The 20,015-nt window shown below is 62.9% G+C and overlaps 2 protein-coding genes across 2 annotated transcripts; one reads left to right on the top strand and one right to left on the bottom strand.

Moving 5' to 3' along the window:
- Positions 1–824: 824 nt before the first annotated feature.
- On the bottom strand, positions 825–13,020 carry FBXW5 (F-box and WD repeat domain containing 5). The gene is made up of 9 exons (XM_082068081.1): positions 12,798–13,020; positions 12,501–12,714; positions 10,209–10,366; positions 9,459–9,633; positions 8,474–8,622; positions 6,723–7,203; positions 3,829–3,976; positions 3,103–3,315; positions 825–2,662 (listed from the first exon to the last, which is right to left on the bottom strand). Exons 2-9 carry the CDS (start codon positions 12,691–12,693, stop codon positions 2,416–2,418), a joined length of 1,764 nt encoding a protein of 587 aa, XP_081924207.1. The 5' UTR covers positions 12,694–12,714; positions 12,798–13,020; the 3' UTR covers positions 825–2,415.
- A 238-nt stretch (positions 13,021–13,258) lies between these two features.
- Positions 13,259–17,389, top strand: C8G (complement C8 gamma chain). The gene is made up of 7 exons (XM_082067836.1): positions 13,259–13,645; positions 14,330–14,469; positions 15,329–15,399; positions 15,713–15,820; positions 16,145–16,246; positions 16,566–16,604; positions 17,121–17,389. The coding sequence occupies exons 1-7, from the start codon at positions 13,496–13,498 to the stop codon at positions 17,132–17,134; spliced, it is 624 nt and encodes a 207-aa protein (XP_081923962.1). The 5' UTR covers positions 13,259–13,495; the 3' UTR covers positions 17,135–17,389.
- The last annotated feature ends 2,626 nt before the right edge of the window (positions 17,390–20,015 follow it).

Below are 20,015 nucleotides of genomic sequence, written 5' to 3'. Positions count from 1 at the left end.
AAATTCACAACAGTGCTCCTGTTCTGGGTGACTGGATAATAAAGCAGCTGCTGAACTTCTCCAGGATGAGCTGGTTCTGCTCAGCTCTTACTGGGAGCCAAGTGCCTGTGCTGCTCCCGGGAGCCCCAGTTCTGCCCCTCAATCCGTGCTGGGAGCAGCAGTGCAGCTGCCTCAGTGAGACATCTGAGGGTACCCGGGCGGCTTGTGTCCCTCCCCGGAGCAGCCAGACCCACATCTCACAGGTGCAGCTGCTGGGTGATGCACCTGGGCAGTGAAAGGCTCTATGGCAGAGCTGTCAGGCTCCTTTTCACTGAGAGCCCCATGGTTGCCTCCGAAGGGCTGAATGTAATTTTTAAGACTGTATATATGTAACTACTCCTACATTGATATGGTCCTAAAATTACATTCAGCCTGATGAAGGCAACCACAAGGCTGATGTGGCACCTGGTGGAAGTGAGTGTGACAGCCCTGCTCTGAGGGGACAGAGGTTGCAGCCCGTGGTGCTGCACAGGAATCCTCCGCACCCCAGGGCGGTGGCAGCGCCTGATCCCCGCTCGCCCGGCCGGTGTCTGTGAGCGCTCGAAAAAGCTGGAAACCACGGAGCCAGAGCGCGCCAGGCCCGGCGTTGCAGCGAGACGAGGCTGCCGGAGCGGCTGCTCCCCGTGCCCAGGGCTGTCCCCCCTCCTCCCTCTGGGCAAAGCGGAGCTGGGCACTGCTCTGCCTCCCGCGCTGCCCCCCGCTTGCTGCAGGAGCGGCTGCAGGACTTCTGGCTTCAGTTCTGCTTCACTAGAACAGGACTCAAAAACAAACTCGCATTGCAGAGATGCTTTAGCAGAGTATTTATTCAATGCCATAGTGAAGAGCAAAACTCAGTACAAACATAAACCCTCAGTGCCTCACTCACTACTGCACCGAGCCAAGGAGAAGAGCTTTCACAGTCTGGGGCAGCAGGAAGGGAGAGGCCGTTCCTTCGCTGTGTGACTGGACAGAGCTGGATGTGGATCCTGTGAGCACACACACAAAGGACTCTCATTTCTGGAAGTCCCATGATGACAGAAAACCTGAGTAGGGGGGTTTGGATAAAGCCACGGGCACCGGTTGAGGCACAGCAGAGCGAGGTACGAACCCTCCTGCCGAGGGCCAGGGAGCTGTTAAAGCCATCAGGGTCCAGCAGGACAGTATCTGCTGCCTCCAGTAAGTCCATTTGCAACCCCAGGCTGTGAGTGGCACCGACAACTGCCCTGGTGCTCCCGGGAGTGACAGCGGCTCCTGGGGTCACCCCCGGCCCCGGCCAAGTCAAGATTAGGAATTTAATTTTAGGCTCTGACACTTGGGTACCTGCTGCAGGGAGAAAAGCTTCGGGGACAGACGCAGAGTAAACACGGAGTTGGTAATCGCTTCACGCTCTGAGCAGCCCGGGGAGCTGATCACCCAACCCCCAGCACATCAGCCCAGGCTGAGGGAAGCTCATTCACCTGTCGCTTCAGGCCGAGGAGGGGCCGTGTCACCCCAGTCACCTGTGGGCAAACACCTCCAGCCACCCCGGGTGCCCACACCTACCCCTGGAGAACATACCAAGAGAACCTAAAGTGCCACAACTTGAACAGTATGGGAGGGAAGTGACCACGAGACTCAGCAGCCGCTCTCACGGCTGCCCCTGGGGAACGGACAGCAGATCCCTTAAAATAAATACATTACCCATGCCATAGCTTATTGAAGTGCTGCTTTGCCAAGGACGACAGAGGCAAAGCCAGCACGTTACAACTGGGCTTCTCCCCCTCGAGTTTGGAAACTGGCACCATCAGCACATAGTTGCTCACAGAAAACAAGGGCAGGGCCCTGACTGCGCCCCAAGGGCCTCCCGAGACCCCAGCCCGGCCTCCCTGCTGCCCCCACCCTCCGGGGCTCTCAGCACACCCACAGGAGTTGCCTGTGGAGGTCTGGGACAAACAAACATTAATAAAACTCGTGTATTAAAAGAGTCCTGGGGTAAGGCAGCACAGCCCTGCACTGCAGCTTCTGCCAAGTGCTGTGCAGCCAGCAGCTCTGGTGGGATCAGCCACGTCCCCAGCTCACGCAGTACAAACGCTGGAGACTGTTCTCAGAGACCAAAGCTCACCCAGAGCGAGCTGTGACCAAGTAGCAGCGTTCGTGAGAAGCTGTGGAGAGCCCACCCTGCAGGGACCAGCTCGGGCTGCTGCCCGCCGGGCCCAGGAACTGCCCTCGGCTCTTACATTCTGTCTTTGAAGCGGCTGCTCCAAGGGGGAAGCAATTCCCGCTATCGGGGTCCCTCCCGACTCGGCGGAGGGGATTCGTGTGCCCAGAGCTCGTCTCTGTCGTGCAGCGCTCAAAGCTCTGCAAGCTCCAGAGGAGGTGGCTGCAGTGAGGAAGCTGCAGGAGCAGGTGTACCTGGGTTCAGCTTTTCTGGTTCATGAGCCAGGAGAAGAGCAGCTTCCTGGGCCGGAGCTTCCTGGCCTGCTGGACGCGCACCACGCGAGGGGAGCGCCACACCTTGATGGTGCTGTCGTCGCTGGCTGTCAGCAGCAGCTCCTGCTCCACCGGGCTGAACGCCACCGAGTTGACCACGTTGTCGTGCTGCAGTTTGGCCAGGCAGATGTTGTAATGCCGGTCCCAGATGTAGCCGTGACGATCCTCTGCCCCACTGCGGCGGACAAGACACCGGTAAGGACGTCGCTTCAGGAGCCCCGATAACCTGCTGCTCCCAACCCGTCCTTCCGCGCAGGTGGAGGCAGAGGGTGCCCAGAGGCCCCGGCCTCCACCTGCAGCCTATGAGCTTCAGCTCCTTTTGGGATCCAGAGGCTGTTTGCAGAGTCCCTTTGACCCACCCCATAGCCCCTGCTACCAACCAAGCCAGAGCCCCAAATTTCACCTTTCCTCACTGATTTCGCAGCAGGACCAGGGCGGGCAGCCTCTAGCAGTGCCCTCCAGCTCAGTCCCTCTGCTCTTTACAACCTCCCGTTTCCTGCTCTGCTCACAACACGTGGCCACTGCCAGCACAGGGACCAGCTCAGTCTGCACGAGCCGGCCCGCAGTGCCGGCCCCAAGGCCCTCAGGATCCTGCCCACCCCCGCGGCCACACACCTCGCTACAAAGTCCCTGCTGACGTCCAGGAAGATGAAGAAGCATTCCTCGTTGGGCGTGTAGGCCCGATGGGCGCGGAGGGGTCTTTTCACCTCCTTCATCGTCTTCAGGTCGAACACATGCAGATCGATCTCCTCGGCGATGGGGGGCGGCTGCATCGGGTCCGAGATGACGCAGTCCCGGGGCCAGGCACGGCTGTTCACGTACAGGTACCTTGGGGGGAGCAGAGGGGTCACCCCGCGCCCCAGCGCACGCAGCCGAGCTCACCAGCCCCAGCTGGAAACATGGTTTCCAGCGACCATGCAGGTCCTCAGCAAACCTGCATCTCAGCTCACTACAATCAGGCTGAAACACGCTGCTGAAACCCCTCTTGCTGTGTTTGGGAAGGAAAGGGCCAGCACAATTGGGAAGGTGGGCCCTAGGGGCAAGGCCAAGCGTCTAACAAGGTTTAAACCCCATTAAAACCAGCTTTAAAGATGGTGGTGTACTGATCGGCCTCGGGAACAAGACCCACTGTGCAGGCAGCTCCGCGGCTCTCACAAGGCTCCTCGTCTGGCCCTGCCCTGAGCTGGGGCCGCACACACACACCATGAGCGCTAGGACACAAACGGGACATGAAAGAACAGAGCGGGCTGTGCAGGCTCCCTGCTCCATCCACGACAGTCATTTCTTCTCCCGTTCAGCCCACAAGGCCCCCGAGCGCAGCCCTGCGCCCGCCACACTCACCTGTGGTCCGGGGAGAGGCCCATGCCGATGATGTGCCCGTGGACGTCAATGACGTGATCCAGCGAGTCGAAGAACTCAACCGAGCGCCTCTCGTCCCCCAGCACCGGCCCGGCGGTTGTCATCTGATGAGGCAGGATCCTTTTAATCCCTTGGGGACAGAAAGCAGAGTGAGGCGGTTCTGCAGGCTGCTGCCAGCAGACGGCGGGTGCTGGGAGCTCCCGGGCTTCAAGAACAGGCTCCCCTGGTGCTGCTGAGGAAGGAGATGCGGCTCAGCCACAGCTGAGGGCCGGGACAGGACTGCTGTCCCTGCTGGGCTCCTCCGAGCTCTCCCAAGTGGTGCTTTTGGCTGGGACAGCGGGACACCGCCCGGCAGGGACACGCTGGCAGGTTCAGGCGCAGACAGGGAGTTGCCCAGCGCTGGCTGTGAGCCCGGCGGTGCAGCCGCTCTGCGCCACACGCCCGCGGCGCTCGGGGCAGAGAGAAGCTGCACCGGCCCAGGAGACGCTCTGGCTGCAGAAAGGGTTTTCTCCTAAACAACCCTTGGGCTGTGCCCATCCCAGCAACATCCAGCCTGGGAAAGGCCCCGCAGACGCACTGGCTGTGGCAGCATCTCCCCTGCCACTGTCAAGTGTAGGTGGGGGTCAGCCCCAGAAAGCTCCAGGAACAGATCTTAAACCCAAACTGGGCTCAAGGGTTTTACAGCTTTTGAACTTCCGAAGGGATACAAGCTGTGGGTCAAGGCCGCTCCCCTGTCAGCTCTAGACAGAGGTTCCACGCACAAACCATCCACATCACATCCTGCGAGCCTCAGCAGCTCCTGGGCACATGTGGGATTAATCCTCAGCAAGTCCAAGAGCAGCTGGAACACGGCACATCCCATCACCACTCTGAGGGAGTCACTGCTGCACCCTCGGTCTCAGCCCTGTCCAGCAAACCAACAAGGTGGGGGTGACACGGCTGCACCTCGTGTCCGAGGCCCTTCACAACATCACCGCATGGGTGCCCGGGCAGCTCAGGCCTTCGCTCTCCCGCCCGCCTGACGTGGCTCACCAGCATCCTCTGCATTGCCGCAGCGCTGAGCTCTCAGATACGTGGCCCCGCACACACGAGCCAGCAGAACAGGCGGTTTGCCCTGGCTCAAGCCTGTCACCAGCCCAAGGGACAAGGAGCTGGAAGGAAACTCCTGAGGCAACTCCTGCAGAAGGGCTTACGTGCTGCAGATCAAGCCACACAGTGTCGGTGCCCAGGAGCACGGCTCCTACCAGCAGCTGGCGAGAACGAGCACAACAACCAGCTCTTTCAAGTATCAGCTCCTCGGGGCCAGACAGCAGATGCACACAGGCCACTCGACACACAAACCGATGGGCAAACACAACATTTTGCAGTGACTCATGGAGAAGAGCCGAGCCAGGTTTGTCCCTCCGGAGAGCCAGGCTGTGCCGCAGGCCCTGGCTGACGGCCAGGGAGTCACTGCACTTCAAAGGCACCAAAACCCACGGCCCTGGGAGCTGCGCTGGAAGTCGGCGAGTCCAAAGGCGGGCGCTCCCTCGGCACCGCGCTTCGCCTCCGCTCGCCGCGGGCCCAGCCTGCAGAGCAGCGTCTGCCCAGCCCGGCGGATCACGGCGCAGCGTCTGTGTCGGGGCAGAGCAGCCGCTGCGCGCCGGGGACGGGCCGAGGGCCACGCTGTCTGTCTGCAGAGCCGGCTGTGGACAGGGCCACGGACAGAGCTCCCCTCAGCCTGGGTCGCATTCCTAGTTTAGGCGGGCAAAGACCAAGGGACTCTTCTCCAAGTTGCCTACAGCGCTGGAACCTGCCTCTCCCTGCCTTACTGGGCTGTACTGGTGTGGGATTAACTAACAGGAAGGTTGGAGGAGCCCGCAGCAGGAAAGCAAGGCTGTAATTGTGCAAGCAGCAAAAGGAACTGAAAGTGTCTGGCTTTCCAGAAGTCTTGCCTGGAAGCAGCTCTCCTTCCCTCCCCACCTTTCTACTGATGTGTCTGGTCCTTCCACTGAACTCCTCTGCTGGCCTGAGGGGCTTTCAGAGAAACAGCCAGAGCACCCACTTCTGCTCATCACTGCACCGATTTCCTGGAAATCCAGACTCTGCCAGTCCCAATGCCTCAACTAGAGAGCCCTGGATGAGCAAGAGTCCCTAACCCAGATAAAGGTCACGGCCAGCGCCACTGCTCATCTCCCGCTGCAGCGACTGTCCCTTGTCCCCACTGACAGGGAGGCCGAGCACCAGCGGCTGCAGCTCAGCACGGAAACACCCCCAGGCAGCTCAGAACCCCGCTGGGGCAGCTCAGAAGTCCCCCCCGGGGCCTCCTGAGCACCAAATCAGGGCGGACAAGTGTCCCACTGAGGCTGAATGGTCCATGCCACAGGGTGACCCACAGCAGGCAAGGGGACAGATGGGGCTGTGTCTCCCAGAGCTGAGGGACAAGGCACAAGTGACATGCATGGGAGCTCCAGGCTGCTCAAGCTCTTGCCCTGATGGCCTCTCCACCCCCCACAAGGCACCAGGACTGAGGCCCTTCCACGTGCCCCACCAGGGCAGCCGCTGCTCTTCGCACCCACCCACCTGCAATTCCCGCTGACATCCTTCAGTCAGGAGTTCCTTCTTGATCTTTTGCTCAGCCCTCACCACAACTGTTTTTTTATGGCCTTGTGTCAAGCCTGGTAGCAACAAAACAACCTTGAGGCAAGCGCTCGCGGGGTGGAACCCCCTTCAGTGACCAGGGCGTCTCAAAAGCCTCCTGTATGGAGAGCCTGAGCAAAACTGCAGCTCTCACCACAAACGGGCAGCCAATAAACCAGGTCTTTGCCAGATTCGAAGCACAGCTGCAGCGCACACCCCGGGGAGGCTGCGTGCCCCGGGCTCACACACAGCCTTACCTATCTGGTGTGGGGAGTAGGTGAGGCATCCTGTGGTGAAGATTAAGTATTTTGTGTTGCTGTCGCTGTCCGTGGGGAGCAGGTTCAGCTCTGGCGGTTTAGTTCTGGTGCGTACAAACAGCTCAGCCACCTTTGTCTCCAACTCTGTCTCGGTCATGGCCGGCTTCACCCGGCCCTCCATGATATCATCAAAGAACTGCTGCAGCCCGTCCTCTGCCGTCACAGCCCCGTCATCCGGCATTTCCTGCACGTCTGGCTCCGGAGTCTGCTTGGGCTTGGTCTCCTCTTCCTCGCTGTCACTGCCGAGATCAAAGACTGGGCAGGTGGAGGAAGCAGCCAGCTGCTCCTCATAGTCCAGGAGCAGGTCTGGGCAGTCGTAGCGGCTGCAGTCAGCCACCATCACGGTCCGGATGCTGCTGGCATTCAGGTTCTGGATTTTGAACAGTCTCTTCACTACATTCACATTCTCAGACTCTATGCCCTGCAAGCAGAAGGGACAAGTAAGCAGGAACCACCTCACTGGAGTGTCACCCTACAGCCCAAACCAAGAGCCACCTGCACAGACCTTGAGCCTGCACAGCAGCCACCAGCCACACAGCAACCTCTCCTCACGCTGCCCCATGTGCACTGACCACCAGAACCAGCCCCAGCAGCTGCCCAGCTGGACTATGCTCCTTCTCACCCTGGAGGTGGGCATACAGAGACAAAAAGCTCCTGGGGCAGAGGACAGTGGAGCTGGGAGCACAACGGCTGGGCAACCTTGCTTGCTGCCTCCCACCAGAGGTCATAACTCACACTGTACAAGAATTCGGGGAACAGGTCTCTGATCAACACAGGTGGAGTGTGAAGTGCCGGCCCCCTGGCCCGCAGGCAGCAGGGACCTCCGCGCACTGGGGTCTGCCCGTGCCCCTGGCAGGAGCAGCCTGGTCACTGCTACCCGGCACGGGCAGCAGGTCCCTGGTGCCCAACTGCTCTGGCAGCCTGTGGCTGTAACGCACCCCATCAGAGCGGGCAAGGTCCTTCCTCGCCTGGTAAAGGCGTCAGAGTGAACACTGCAGTGTCAGCACAGCACCGAGATGTGGTTATGGGAAGGGTCTCTGGCAGCATCAATAACGTTAAAAAGCACAAAATGCCAGGATGCGCAGCTGTGACGTTGACACAGAGGCAAAACATGGAAAAGGAACAAGTCTGAGCAGCACAAGTGCCACAGAATGAACAAGCAGCCTAAGGCCAGCACACACCGATCTCCAGGTCCCATCGCAGCAGCAGAGGCAGCACCTGGCCCACAGAAACTTCAGCAAGGATGGGCAGGGCTGGGCTCAGCCTCACCGCTGCCTCTGGCTCCCAGGAACAAGGCACCGAGCTGCTGAGCGGGAGAGCGGCCACGGCTCAGGCACACACCAGACCGCAGCCCCCCCAGGCCCAGCTTCACACCAGCAAGGACCTCAGCAACCCGGCTGTGGTTCACCCGCTGTCCTGCGGAGCAACGCACGCTCCAGGGCGCTGCAGGAGAGTCCTCGTCCCAATTAATGGGGCAGGAGTTAATGGAATCTGAGAGTAGAGTTGGAATATTGCAACAGGCACCATAGCACTGAGCATGGAGAAACCACACGCCAGGCTGCCTCGAGCTCAGGATCCTGAGGGCAAGTCAGAGGAGACAAACAGGGAGGACGGGGCTCACGGCTCCTCCGCAGCTTCTCCTCCCCAGGAGCCAGCGGGAAGCCTGTGGAGCTGCAACGGAGGCTCCTCACCTGGAAAGCGTTGTTCAGCCACAGCACCGAGCAGGAGGTGATCCGCCCAATCCGATGCAGATTGCCTGATATCAGGTTGGTTTCATTCAACCAGCAGCCAAACACATCATAGGGTTTATTCCTCACCCTGGAAAGCAGCGTGAAGTTTTCTGGAAGGGAGAGGAAACACAAGCGTGAGATGATGGCTCCCGACAAGGGCTCTGGGGAAACTGAGACGATGTGGAAGTGGGTTCAGGTCACTGCAGGAGAGGCTGAGCGGACGCTGCCCAACCACCACCCAGTCCCAAACACTACTATGGAGAGAGATTATTTCTCTTTTCTATGGAGATGTGTAGGGAGAGCACGCACAAGTGAAACCAAAATACAAGGGGCAGAGCAGAGAGCAATCTCGCCTTGTGGCCTTTCTCCAAGTGTGGCCCAAAGCAGACACCCCAAGGGCAAGAACAAGCCAAACATGAACAGAAGTTCTTCCCTCCCTCCCCTGAGGCTCGGGGCCCTTCTGAAGACAGCTGTGCCCTTGGCAGCACTCCTGGCTTTTGGGCACAGTGGGACTGCAGCACAGAGACAGGGGGAGATGACAGTTGGGACTATGGAGTTTCACAGAAGAGGCGACACAGCCGCAGATAAACCTGCCACAGAAGCCACGGGAGAGCTCGGGTGGGCCGAACACCACTCAAGCCAAAACGGTGCCTTCAGGAGAACGGGTACCGGGATTACTCATGACGTGCCCAGAGCTTCGCTTAGGACAGAAGTGAGAATAAATACAGGCCACACTGCCTTTAGATGATGATGTGTGACCTGAGCAGGGTTTGGGCTATCCGAAAGGTTTACCCTACAAAACTGCGATCGGGACCCTTTTACACAGACGGTGGAAGGCAGGACAAGCAGAGGTCAAGGCCACCGCACACCTGAAGGGGAAGGGAACCCCAGCACCCACCATTTCACATCTCCCAGGAAGCCCCGTGGAGGCAGGAGCGGTATTTACCCATGCTGATCACAGCAATCTCTCCTGACGAGGAGTTGTGAGGCCCCACAAAGACTCCTGACACCAGGAGGAGAGAGTCATCGGAGTTGAACTGGGAGAACTGTGTGTAGCTCCAGTTGTAGGGCCGCATGTTGGAGCTGTGCTGCAGGGAGATGTCCAACTCATTGCTCCAGATCTACAGACAGATGCACAAACAGTCAGGAAGCTGTTGAGAAGCCTGAGGGTGATACCACTTTATCTGTTCTGCCAGCACTCACCAGCACAAGAAAAAATATCAAAGACCCTATTTAACTGCTTCCCAGTCCCGATTCCCCTGCCAGCTCATGGCTCTGGGGAGCAGCTCAATACATGGCTGCTCCATCAGCCGAGGAGATGACACTGTCACAGCTGGATTCTTCAACATGTTCAGAGGGATTTCTCCCAGGACAACCACTCATGCAAGACACCTTCAGCAGTGGATCATGATCTCCACGCTCTTTGTTAGAGCCACAGCACAGCAGGGGAGCGATTCGCACCTAGAAAGCAGCCAGAGCCTTGGCCACCGTCACAAGGGCCGTAGCTGGAACCCACAGCCCTCAGCGCTATGTTTGCAAGAGTCACTAGTTCTGCGGCTTTGAGAACAACTCGGTGTCTGCAGGAACCAGCTCAAGTCCAGGGCCACCTGCTCCAACCTCTCCACAGACCCCCCAGAGGCTGCTCTCGTGCTCAGCCCCACTAAAGCTGAGCTGAAGGGTTGCGCTGCCGCTTTACCTTCACGGTACAGTCTTTGGAACAGGATGCAAACAAACAGCCGGAGTGGGAGAAGCTGAGGTGCAAGACCTGGTCATTGTGCTCCTTCAGGGCCTGCACTTCCACGCAGGGGATGGTGTCATAGAGCCTCTGGAACTCGTCGTACCAGGAGACGGCAGCTGGAACACATGAGTGGGGACATGACACAAGAGTGTCAGTGGAGGGACGCGACAGACCTGGGCTAAACGCATCAGCCGCAGAATCAGCCTTTAACGAAGCGCAGTCTGGGCTGCTGCTGGCAATGCCGGGAGCAGCGCTGGCGCCAAGGTCCTGCAGCTGCAGCCCAGCCAGCAGAGCTGCTTGTTTTTCTCAGCAGCCTCCCAAACCCCAAACCCAGAAAATCTCTTCTTTTGGTACACACACAACTCCCCACCGCGTTACTGCTTCCTAAAGCAGCTCAGGCACTGCAAGAAACACCCAGGGCAGAGCTGCTGCCACCTAAGAAAAGCCTCGCTCAGGACAGAGCAGCTGTCAGCGCTGCAGGCATGCTCCAGCACAACGCAAACACATCTATCATGTGACGAGAGGGAAGCTGCGGCTCCAGGTTACCGGGCTCTGCTCTGATTATCTTTATCTTGTCCAACACAGAATCAAGAAGGTTCCAGAAAGGCTGTGAGACCAGGAAAAATGTCTCCATGAGATAAGAGACTAGAGAAAACAAGAGAGAAGGAGAGCTGGCTGCAGCGTGCCGGGACAGAAGAGGAGCCGGGCAGCAGAAGAGCCTGGAGCTCGCTCAGGGAAGTCACCGGCGGCCAATAAAGAGACAAATAAAGAGGATTTTTAATGAAGTGCCTGGCAAGGCAGCCTACAGACTTCTTGCAGCAGCAAATCCTGAGGAAGCAAAGAGGATTAGACATGTATATGGATAAGGGCCAATTTCCCTCATTACACTGAACAGGACTGAAGGGTTTTTGGAACTCAGTGCAGCCCAGGAGGCACCTGCAGGCAGGGAGCAGCTGACACAACCCCTCTGGGCTCGTGGTCCCGGCCCATCCAGCTGGGGAGGGGTCTGGACAGACCCCACCAAGCCAAGCAATCCCAACATTTCCACTTCCAAGACCTGGATACTATTCCCCAAAGCACAGAGCTGCCCAGGGCAGGCAGGCTGGCAGGGCTGGGAGCGAAGCCGCCTGGTCAAGCAGCCACAGGAAAAACCTGACGGGAATGTCCCCAGCCCCAGGGAGCTCCCAGGGTCTGCGCAAGCGAAGTCGCACAGCCCAAGTCATCCCATCCACATCTTGTCTCAGAGCCCTTTTGCACTGGTGTTCCGCACTGTGGGGTGGGGAGCAGCTCCTGCTGCTTCATCCTCCATGTTTCTTCTTGTGCTTCTGTAGTAACTGCAACTCAGGATCAAGAAGCCAATTCCCCCCACCACAGCTGCTGCTAGGAGCCCTGTGCACATCCTCAGGGCGGAGGACGGAGCCCAAACCCCTGCAGCGTGCTGGGAACAGGCTTTTCAGCCTCCAAGAGACACCCCTGGCAGCAAGGGGTTCTGGCAGCAGTACCCAGGCATTGTCTCAGCTGGTGCAACAGCGCTGGGTCACCCAGAGCGCACCAAACCGCTTCCAGCACCAGACACCCAGCACAGAACAGCCCTGTGATTGCACAACTCCTGCCAGCTGTACCCATGGCCCTGCCGGGCTCAGTCGATGCGACTGTTGATGGGTCATTTCCCTACTGCGAGCTGAGGATCAGATCAAGTCCAACCTGCCCCTGCAAAGTGGGTCAGTTCCTGCCTTGGCATTTACCCACCGTACAATTACACAGCCGCACACCCACCTCCTCTCCAGACAGCGGGGACATGTGCTCTCCCCCTGCAGCCAGGCTGCAGCCGCTGCCTACGGCTTATGGAAATAGTCTGATCAGCTAGTGTGCACTTGCAGCTCTTCCCGGCGCGGATGCAAAGGGACAGAGCCCGCAGCAGAGTCCTGCCGGGAGCGCCCGGGCAGGAGGCGCCAGCAGCGGCCCCCGCGGGGCCAGCGGGCGCGGGGGGCAGCGCGGGGACTCCCCGCGGGATCGCGGCGGCACCGGCCGCGCTGGGAGCACCCGCCGCGGGAGCTGGGAGCGCAGCTCTGCTGACACAAAGGGCAACTCGAAGCATTTGGATCCATTTGTTTCCCCTTCCGCAGGGCTCGGGCAGTTCAGAGCCCTCCGCACGCACATCGCCCCCACCCCCGGTACCGCGGGGCGGCTCCGCGCCCCCGGACACACACGGGCAGCGGGGGCGGGTCCCCCCCAGCAGCCCCCGCGCACCTGGGTGCCGCGGCACGTCCCGGGACACGCCGTAGTAGCGGTAGAAAAGCTCCTTCCAGAGGAACTCGTCGCGGGCCACATCGTGCCACTGCCGGCAGGCCCGCCCGGCCGAGAGCACGTCCGCGGGCTCCAGGTACAGGAAGATCTCCAGCAGGACGCTGTCGGGGACCAGGGGGCCGCCGCCCGCCGCCATCGTGTCATCCTGCCGCCGCGCCTGCAAGCGAACGGGAGTGAGGCCGGACCCCCGGGCCCCCGGGCCCGCCCGGCTCCCCCAGCTCCCCCGGCCCCTCTCGGCACCTCGGCGGCTCCGCTGCCCCCGCCTCCCTCGCGCGGCGCTTCCGGCCTCTCCGCCCCGCACTTCCGCTCCGGCTTTCGCGGGCCGCTCTGGCCGCCCGTCTCGGTGGTGTCCCTTCTCCAATCACCGCGCCGCTTCGTGCCGCAGGGCGGAGAGCTCGAACGCAAAGGAGGCCAGAGCGCGCTAGGCGCAACTAGCCGAGCGCAGCGCGCTCGCTCACGACCGCCCTTACAGCGGCAGCTCTGCCCCGCCCCGCCCACCTTGCTCAGACCCCGCCCCGCCCAAACAAGCCACGCCCCTAGCCCATTAGGCCACGCCCCTAGTCTATCAGGCTTCGTCCCCATTCGGACAGGCCACGCCCTCATTCGGACAGGCCACGCCCTCATTCGGACAGGCCACGCCCTCATTCGGACAGGCCACGCCCTCATTCGGACAGGCCACGCCCTCATTCGGACAGGCCACGCCTTACCCGAGGGGTCGGGGTGGCCGGGACCCCCGGGCTCGTGGCGGGTCCGTTCCATCCCGCTCCCCCGGGATCGGGTCCCGCTGCCCCTCGGCTCTGCGCGGATCATGGGCATCCCCAGCCCCGGGGCTGACCCCGGCCCTGACCTCGCGGCTCCCGCGGGTCCCCCCTGGCCGGGGTCCAGGTGCCTTCCGGCCCCGCCGCTTCCCGGCAGCGCGGCCCCGCCGGAGCGGCACCATGGCAGCGCTGGGCACCGTCCTGCTCCTCGGCCTGCTCCTCGCGGCCCCGCCGGGGCTGGGGCAGAGCCCGGGGCGGCGGCGCCGGCCGCCCCCTCCGCGGGACCCGCTGGAGCAGGTGGCGGCGCAGGCGGAGCTCAGCCTGTCCCAGGTGAGGGCCGGGCCGGCCGCGGGGACCCCCCGTGGGGCCGGGGCACAGCCCTGGCCGGGCCGCGGGGAGCCGGGGGGCTGCGGCCCGTCCTCCCGAGTCCCCTCCAGGCGTGACCCGCGTGTCCCCCTGCAGCCCGTCCCCAGCCCGGGCTCCCTCGAGCCCCGCACTCAGGGCCGGCGGGAGCCCAGAGCTGCCCCAGGGGCCAGCGCGGGGCTGCAGCATCGGCAGGGACCCCGGCCCGGCCCCGCAGCCACCTCTGCTCTCCGCCCCGGGCCGCTGCGGCCCCTCTGGGTTGTTTTCTCCTTTGGCGCTCGGTTCCCCCGCGCTGCGCTGGCTCCGGCCGGGCGGGGGCTGGACTCGGGCTCTGCAGTGGGTCCGGGCTGGGGCCGCAGGGGCGGGGCCCCGGAGCACAGGGGCTGAGCTGCACGGGGGTGCTCGCAGCCCCCCTGGCGGTGTGGGGTGGGGGGGCAGCCTCAGACACCCCCTCCCCACAGCCCCCTGACCCCATGGGGGCTCCTGCCAGTCCTGCTCTGTGACACCTGCCGGCTCCCGAACACGGGCGGTCATTGCTGGGGCACACTGAGGGGACAGGCGAGGGGACATAGCATAGGAGAAGAGTGCTTGGGGTGGGGGTGCTCAGGGAGCCCGTGGCTCTGTATACGGTGCCACCCCTGTGCCGTGCAGCTGGCAGGGAGGTGGTTCCTGGTCGGCATGGCCTCCCGCTGCAGCTACCTGGCGGAGCACAGTCACCGGCTGGAGCCCACGGCGGTGACGGTGACAGCCCTGGATGGGCAGAGCCTGGTCATCAGCACCTTCAGGAAGCTGTGAGTGACACCGGCCCCAGGGCAGGCAGGGACAGGGACGCTGCAGGCAGGTCAGAGCAAGGCCAGTGATCTGGGATGGGGATGGGGGACGCTGGATGGGATGGGGACGCTGCAGGCAGGTCAGAGCAGAGCCGGTCATCTGGAATGAGTACGGGGGATGCTGGGTGGGACAGGGAAGCTGCAGGCAGGTCAGAGCAGAGCTGGTGATCTGGGATGAGGATGGGGGACGCTGGATGGGACAGGGACGCTGCAGGCAGGTCAGAGCAGAGCCGGTCATCTGGAATGAGTACAGGGGATGCTGGGTGGGACAGGGACACTGCAGGCAGGTCAGAGCCAGACCCGCGCCCTGGCCATGTGCTCCAAGGAGGGGAGAGCTGCCCTGGAGCACAGCAGGGTGGGATCTCCTCTGGGTGTTGGATGGCAGAAGCCCTGGCTGTGGCGGGTGCACCTGCCATCTGCACGGCCACCAGCTCACAGTGGGCTTGGGCACGTGGTCACTCCATGACCACCCAGCCAGGGACCAGCTCTCGGGGCCTCCCCAGGGCAGCACGGCTGAGGTGGGAGGTCTTCAGCACATCTGTGGGGGCTCCCCCCAGCCCGGGGGGGTGTGAGGGGCTGAGCCAGGCTCAGAGCTGCAGGGAGGGGACAGGGACTGCTGGGGTGCTGCAGGTTTTCAGGTTCTGTATCTCTCGCTGTGTCTCCATGGGGCTCTGGGACATCCCTTCACTGCATGTGCCCTGTGGAGAAAAACGAGTCCCAAGAAGACGGGTCCGGTGTGTGCCCTGGGCAGGGGGTGGGCAGGGCTGGGGGTCAGATCCTCCCTGGCCTGCATCAGCAACCTCCTCCTCTCCCCGTGCAGGGACGGGATGTGCTGGGAAATCAGGCAGCGCTACCTCCCTGCCCAGGCCCGCGGACGCTTCCTCCTGAAGGGTGAGACAGCCCAGGCTGGGGGGCGCGGGGCTGCGGGACCGTGGGGCTGGAGCCCCACACTACTGCTCTCAGCAGGGCTTTGGTACCTGTGTCCTCCCTCCCAGTATCTCCTCTCTGGGCTCTCAAAGTGCCGCAGTGCTGGCTGGGCAGTGCTGCAGGCTGGTGGGGAACAGCACCCGGCGGGGCTGCACCCGTTCCGGCCCTGATTCTCACCCTTGTACACCCTGCCTGTGGTGAAACGAGGCCCCTGGGTGGTGCTGGGGGTAACCAGGGTTAGCTGGGACCAACTGGGGCTGCCGTCTGCCTTTCCCAGGCCGTGGCTATGGCAGCAAGGTGGACGTGGTGGTGGGTGAGACGGACCACAGCAGCTACGCCATCCTTTATTACCAGAAGGGCCGGAGCGTCTCTGTCAAACTCTACGGTGTGTGGGCCGGTGCTCGGGGGCTCACGGCAGAGGAAGGACGGGGGTGGCAGAGCGGTGGGGACCCGGCTGGGCTCAGGGGACTCCGGCCACAGCCCCACAGGACCCAGACACAGGAATGGGGTCTCCCCGAGGGTCCCAGTCCCCAGATGGAGGATTGTCCCCAAATGCTGCAAGGGGGAGCTGGTGAGGGGGGAACCAGTAACCAGCCTCTCTAAGCTGAAGGACCCTGTGGCCCCAGGGGTTGCCGTGGGGGGCACAGGGAGCTTTGGGGCAGGGACGGACCGGCTCGAGGCTGCTGACAGCGGCTCCCTCCCTGCGCAGGACGGAGCAGCCGAGTCAGCGATGCTGTTGTGGACAAGTTTGAGCAGCACGTCAGGGCTGTGGGCCTGAGCGAAGACGTGACCTACTACTTCCCCACATACGGTGGGTGACACACGGTCCCCTGGCAGCAGAGGACATGCGCAGCGAGGGCTGCACCCAGGACCAGGACCCAGCATCAGGTGCTGGGGTCTGGCCCCTCCAGCGTGGGGAGGGGAGGCACATCCACACGGGTCTGAGCAGCACGTCACCCTGTGTCACTCACAGCATGACAGCAGGGCCACGCGTGGGGTCCGTCCCCACGCTGCGACCACCCCAAGGATAAAGCTGCAAGGACTGGGCTGTGCCCAGTGTCCCTGGGGTGCACAGCCGGGGGTCCTGGGTGCCCAGGCGGGGTGACCGCCCTGGGCTCTGTCTCTTGCAGGGTTCTGTGACTCTGCAGACGAGTTTCACATCCTCGACGGTGAGTTGCGGATCCCGGGCGATGCACTGGGTCCCCCCATGTGCCAGGCTTGGCACCGCGTGGGTTCTCCCCCCGGGTGTGGGCTGGGCACACTGGACATGACCCACACCATGGCCGTGTGGTCCTGCCCCAGGAGCTCAGGGGGGCTGGGCTGGCACGTGGGCGCCCATACCAGACCATCCCCCAGGACTAGGTCCCTCTGTGCCTTTGTGTGGTGACAGGAGGTGACAGACCATCCCCCAGAATGGGTGTCATGTGCACCCTGGCAAGGCAAAGCCCAGTCCAACCCCCACATGGGTCAGACTGGGCTTAATGGGGTCTTTATTGGGGTTTCCTGAGGTGAGGGCTGGTCTGGGATGGGGTTTCCTGAGACAGGGACAGTCTGTGGTGACATCTCGGGTCCCTGGGGACAGCTCCATCACTTGTTGGTGCTTGGGGAGGCAGAGGTGTGTCTCCAGCCCTGGCACTGGGCTCAGACATCTCCCCAACCACTCAGTGCTTCTCGTTGCCTTCCAGAAACGAAGCCATAGGTGCAGGTGATGTTACCAGGAGGCCCCAGAGCTCAGTCCTCACCTCATCCAGCCACCCACAGCCACGCAGGACTGAGGCAGGGGCTGGCCAGACCTCACCCTGGAGCGAGACCTGGGGCTCCCCGGCTCCTCCAGCTGCCCTGGCAGCGGTGCCCGTCCTTGTCCTGTCCCCCTCCGCTCTGTGTCACCCCTCCGCTCTGTGTCACCCCTCCGCTCTGTGTCACCCCTCCGCCCTGTGCCCTGATGTGCTGCAATACATGCTTGGGAGAGGGGGCTGTGTCCGGGTGTCACCCTTGCTCTGTCCCAGCCAGGCCAGTGCTGCTGGTGCCCTGGCACCGGGGGTGCTGGGGGACATGCAGCCCCCTCCCCGCAGCTCCGTCGTGCTCTCCCTGAGCCTCACCCCAGCCATGGGGTTGTGGTGGTTCCCAGTTTACTCTCAGGTGTCGCAGTGCTGGTGAGTCTGCCTGGGGAGCAAGAGGGAGCCCTGAGTGCCCAGCACAGTGTGGGGAAAACCCTGTGCTTGGAGTTGTGGGGCAGTGTAAGCTTGGGGGGCACTGGAGACCAGCACAGGATCAGCCCTTCACCTGGGACAAGCCAGGTGATCCCAGAGGAAGAAACCTCAGCCCTGCGGTCATCCTGCTTCCCATCCCCAGGGCCTTGGGGGCAGCGAAATGCCCCATTCCCTGTGACCACCTTCCCCAAGGGTCTGCTGCTGGGCCGGACCCTGCCAGCGTCCCCACACCTGCACAGCCAGCGCACGGTGTCCCTTGCTTGTCCTGAGCACACTGGGGGCTCGGGCTGGGTGCAGGCACAGCAGAGGGGCTGCAGTGTCAGCCCTTGCAGGACTCCGCCTGCTGCATGTCCAGCCTGGCCAGGGCTGCTCTGCCCTGCCTGTGGGCCGGGGCGTTTTGGGCAAGGGGTGCCAGTTCCCCGGCACAGGCTGGGTGCTGGGTGCTGGGAGGGGCGGGAGCAGCCCCCGCAGTGGGCTGGTGCAGGCTGTGGTCACACCGCAGCCCCCGGGGGGGAACAGCCCTCTGCCCCAGCGCTGGAGTTTTGCAATCGTAGCACAAACTGGTACCACATGTTGTTTATCAGGATTTATGTAAGGCCCACACGTGACTCGCCTGCAGCCGGGGGGGCAGGCATGTCCGGCCATGCTCGCGGGCCCCCCAGGCAGGCCGGTTGGGCCCGGCAGAGTCGGGGTGTCCCGGATCCAGCTCACTGTCCACCCCGCACCCCAGAAGTGGCTGCGCTGTGCTGGAGCCATGGCAGGTGATGGAGCCGGGGGAGAGTTTTGTCCTCATGCCCTGGGGAGCTGCGCTGCTCCCCAAGAACCCCCCTGCACCCCAGCTCAACCCAGCCCGCATTCATCGGGCATGAACCCATTTCTGGGGTGCAAACACCCGGGTAGTGCTGAGGGTCTGTGTGCAGGCACTGCTGTGACCCACAGCCCGAGCCCCTCCATCCTGCCTGTGCCCCCACAGCGCTCAGCCTGCCCCACACCGCCGAGTGCCCCCATGTGCCCCCTGCTCCTGAGCTTGCACCCAGTTTTACCACCCAGCTGCTCGGGCTGGTCCCCTGCTTCCCCCCAGGAATGCCAGGAGAATGGGGACCTTCTGGGTCCTTTTGTGGGGCCGGAGGGTCCGGGGATGCCTGGGCACTCAGGGGGCTTTGTGTCCCTGCCCCAGTGCAGACCCACAGGGACACCCACGGGTGCTCCACGCCCCTGGTGCTCAATGGAGAGAGCTCCACCCTGCACCCAAGGGTGGGCTCAGCCCCTGTCTGAACCCCAGCCCAGCACGGGGGGGCCCAGCCGGGCTCTCGTGATGGTCAGTCCTGCCCGGCTCAGCTTTTGTTTTGTTTTGATAAATCTGCGGCTCTGGGGCCGGCCGGGGGCTGGCGCGCGGTGTGCGGGGCAGGCCGGGCTCGCAGCGGGCGCGGGGACGGGAATGTGCTGGGGGGGCTGCCAGAGGCAAACCCAGCTGTTGTGGAAACACAGTCCTTACGTAAAGCGCCTTGGCAGGGCCGCGCCGCGGGGGGAGCCGCCGGGATGGTGCTCTGCCCTGCACGGCCAGCCCTGCCCAAACTGTGCCAGGCCCATGGGCGCTGCTGCTGACACCCTGTGCTCATCCCCAGCCCTCACCCTGCAGGTGCCCTGCGTGTCCCCAAGTTAAGGGGGGCAGCTGGTGACCCCAAACCAAGGGGGAGGTCTCCCAGCCCCTCTTGGCAAAGGGTGCAGGGTGGCAGGGGGGGATGAAGCACTGGGGCTCTGTCTGGCTGTGCGCTGGTCCCCAGGGAGCTGGGCGCCGGGGCTGATTGAGGCAGGGGTCTGGCTCCCCCGCAACAGCCTCAGACCCCCAGCTTGCAGCCAGCATGCACCGGTGGTGGGGCGCACCCCGGCGGGTGGTGGGGCAGCCAAGATGCTTCTTCGGGTGACGCAGGGATTTGGCCCAGGGCAAAGCTGGGGGTCCTGCTGGAGCACCCAAAAGTGCCCACGAGTCCCATGGCTGGGCCAGGACATGGCAGGCACTTGATGTTCCCTCCACCTCGCCCGGGCCCCTCTCCGACCCCAAATGAGGCCGTCCTGCGGGGACAGGGCAGCTGGCGAGCCCTGGCCCCCATCCTGGCCCCCTGCCTGCGGACCGGCAGTGCTGGGATGGCCGCCGTGCTGGCTGCAACCTGCAGCTTTGCTGTGGAGCGGTTTGGCACCCCGAAGCAAACATGTCGTATCAACAGGAGGGAAACATTTGCAAGTTCCCTGCCTGCCCTTTGGCTTTGGCGCTCCCCCCTGCTCTTGCTTGCATAACGGCGGGGGGGGAGGCAGGGCTGGGCCCCCCGGGGCCGCCACACAGCCAGCCCATAAATAGGGGCTTGCCGGACA

Source organism: Streptopelia decaocto (genome assembly GCF_964273445.1).
Source record: "Streptopelia decaocto genome assembly, chromosome: 17".
Classification (NCBI taxonomy): Eukaryota; Metazoa; Chordata; class Aves; order Columbiformes; family Columbidae; genus Streptopelia; species Streptopelia decaocto.
The sequence above is the reverse complement of the archived record's forward strand: the minus strand, read 5'-3'. Positions and strand labels throughout refer to the sequence as shown.

Bases quoted from the DNA above. Each gene is read 5' to 3' on its own strand.
- C8G (XM_082067836.1), top strand. From the start codon at position 13,496: ATGGCAGCGCTGGGCACCGTCCTGCTCCTCGGCCTGCTCCTCGCGGCC. The intron at 13,646-14,329 runs GTGAGGGCCGGG...TGTGCCGTGCAG, and splicing joins CGGAGCTCAGCCTGTCCCAG to CTGGCAGGGAGGTGGTTCCT. The intron at 15,400-15,712 runs GTGAGACAGCCC...TGCCTTTCCCAG, and splicing joins CGGACGCTTCCTCCTGAAGG to GCCGTGGCTATGGCAGCAAG.
- FBXW5 (XM_082068081.1), bottom strand. From the start codon at position 12,693: ATGGCGGCGGGCGGCGGCCCCCTGGTCCCCGACAGCGTCCTGCTGGAG. The intron at 9,634-10,208 runs GTAAAGCGGCAG...ATCTGTCTGTAG, and splicing joins CCAAAGACTGTACCGTGAAG to ATCTGGAGCAATGAGTTGGA. The intron at 3,316-3,828 runs GTGAGTGTGGCG...GCTCCCCCCAAG, and splicing joins GGCCTCTCCCCGGACCACAG to GTACCTGTACGTGAACAGCC.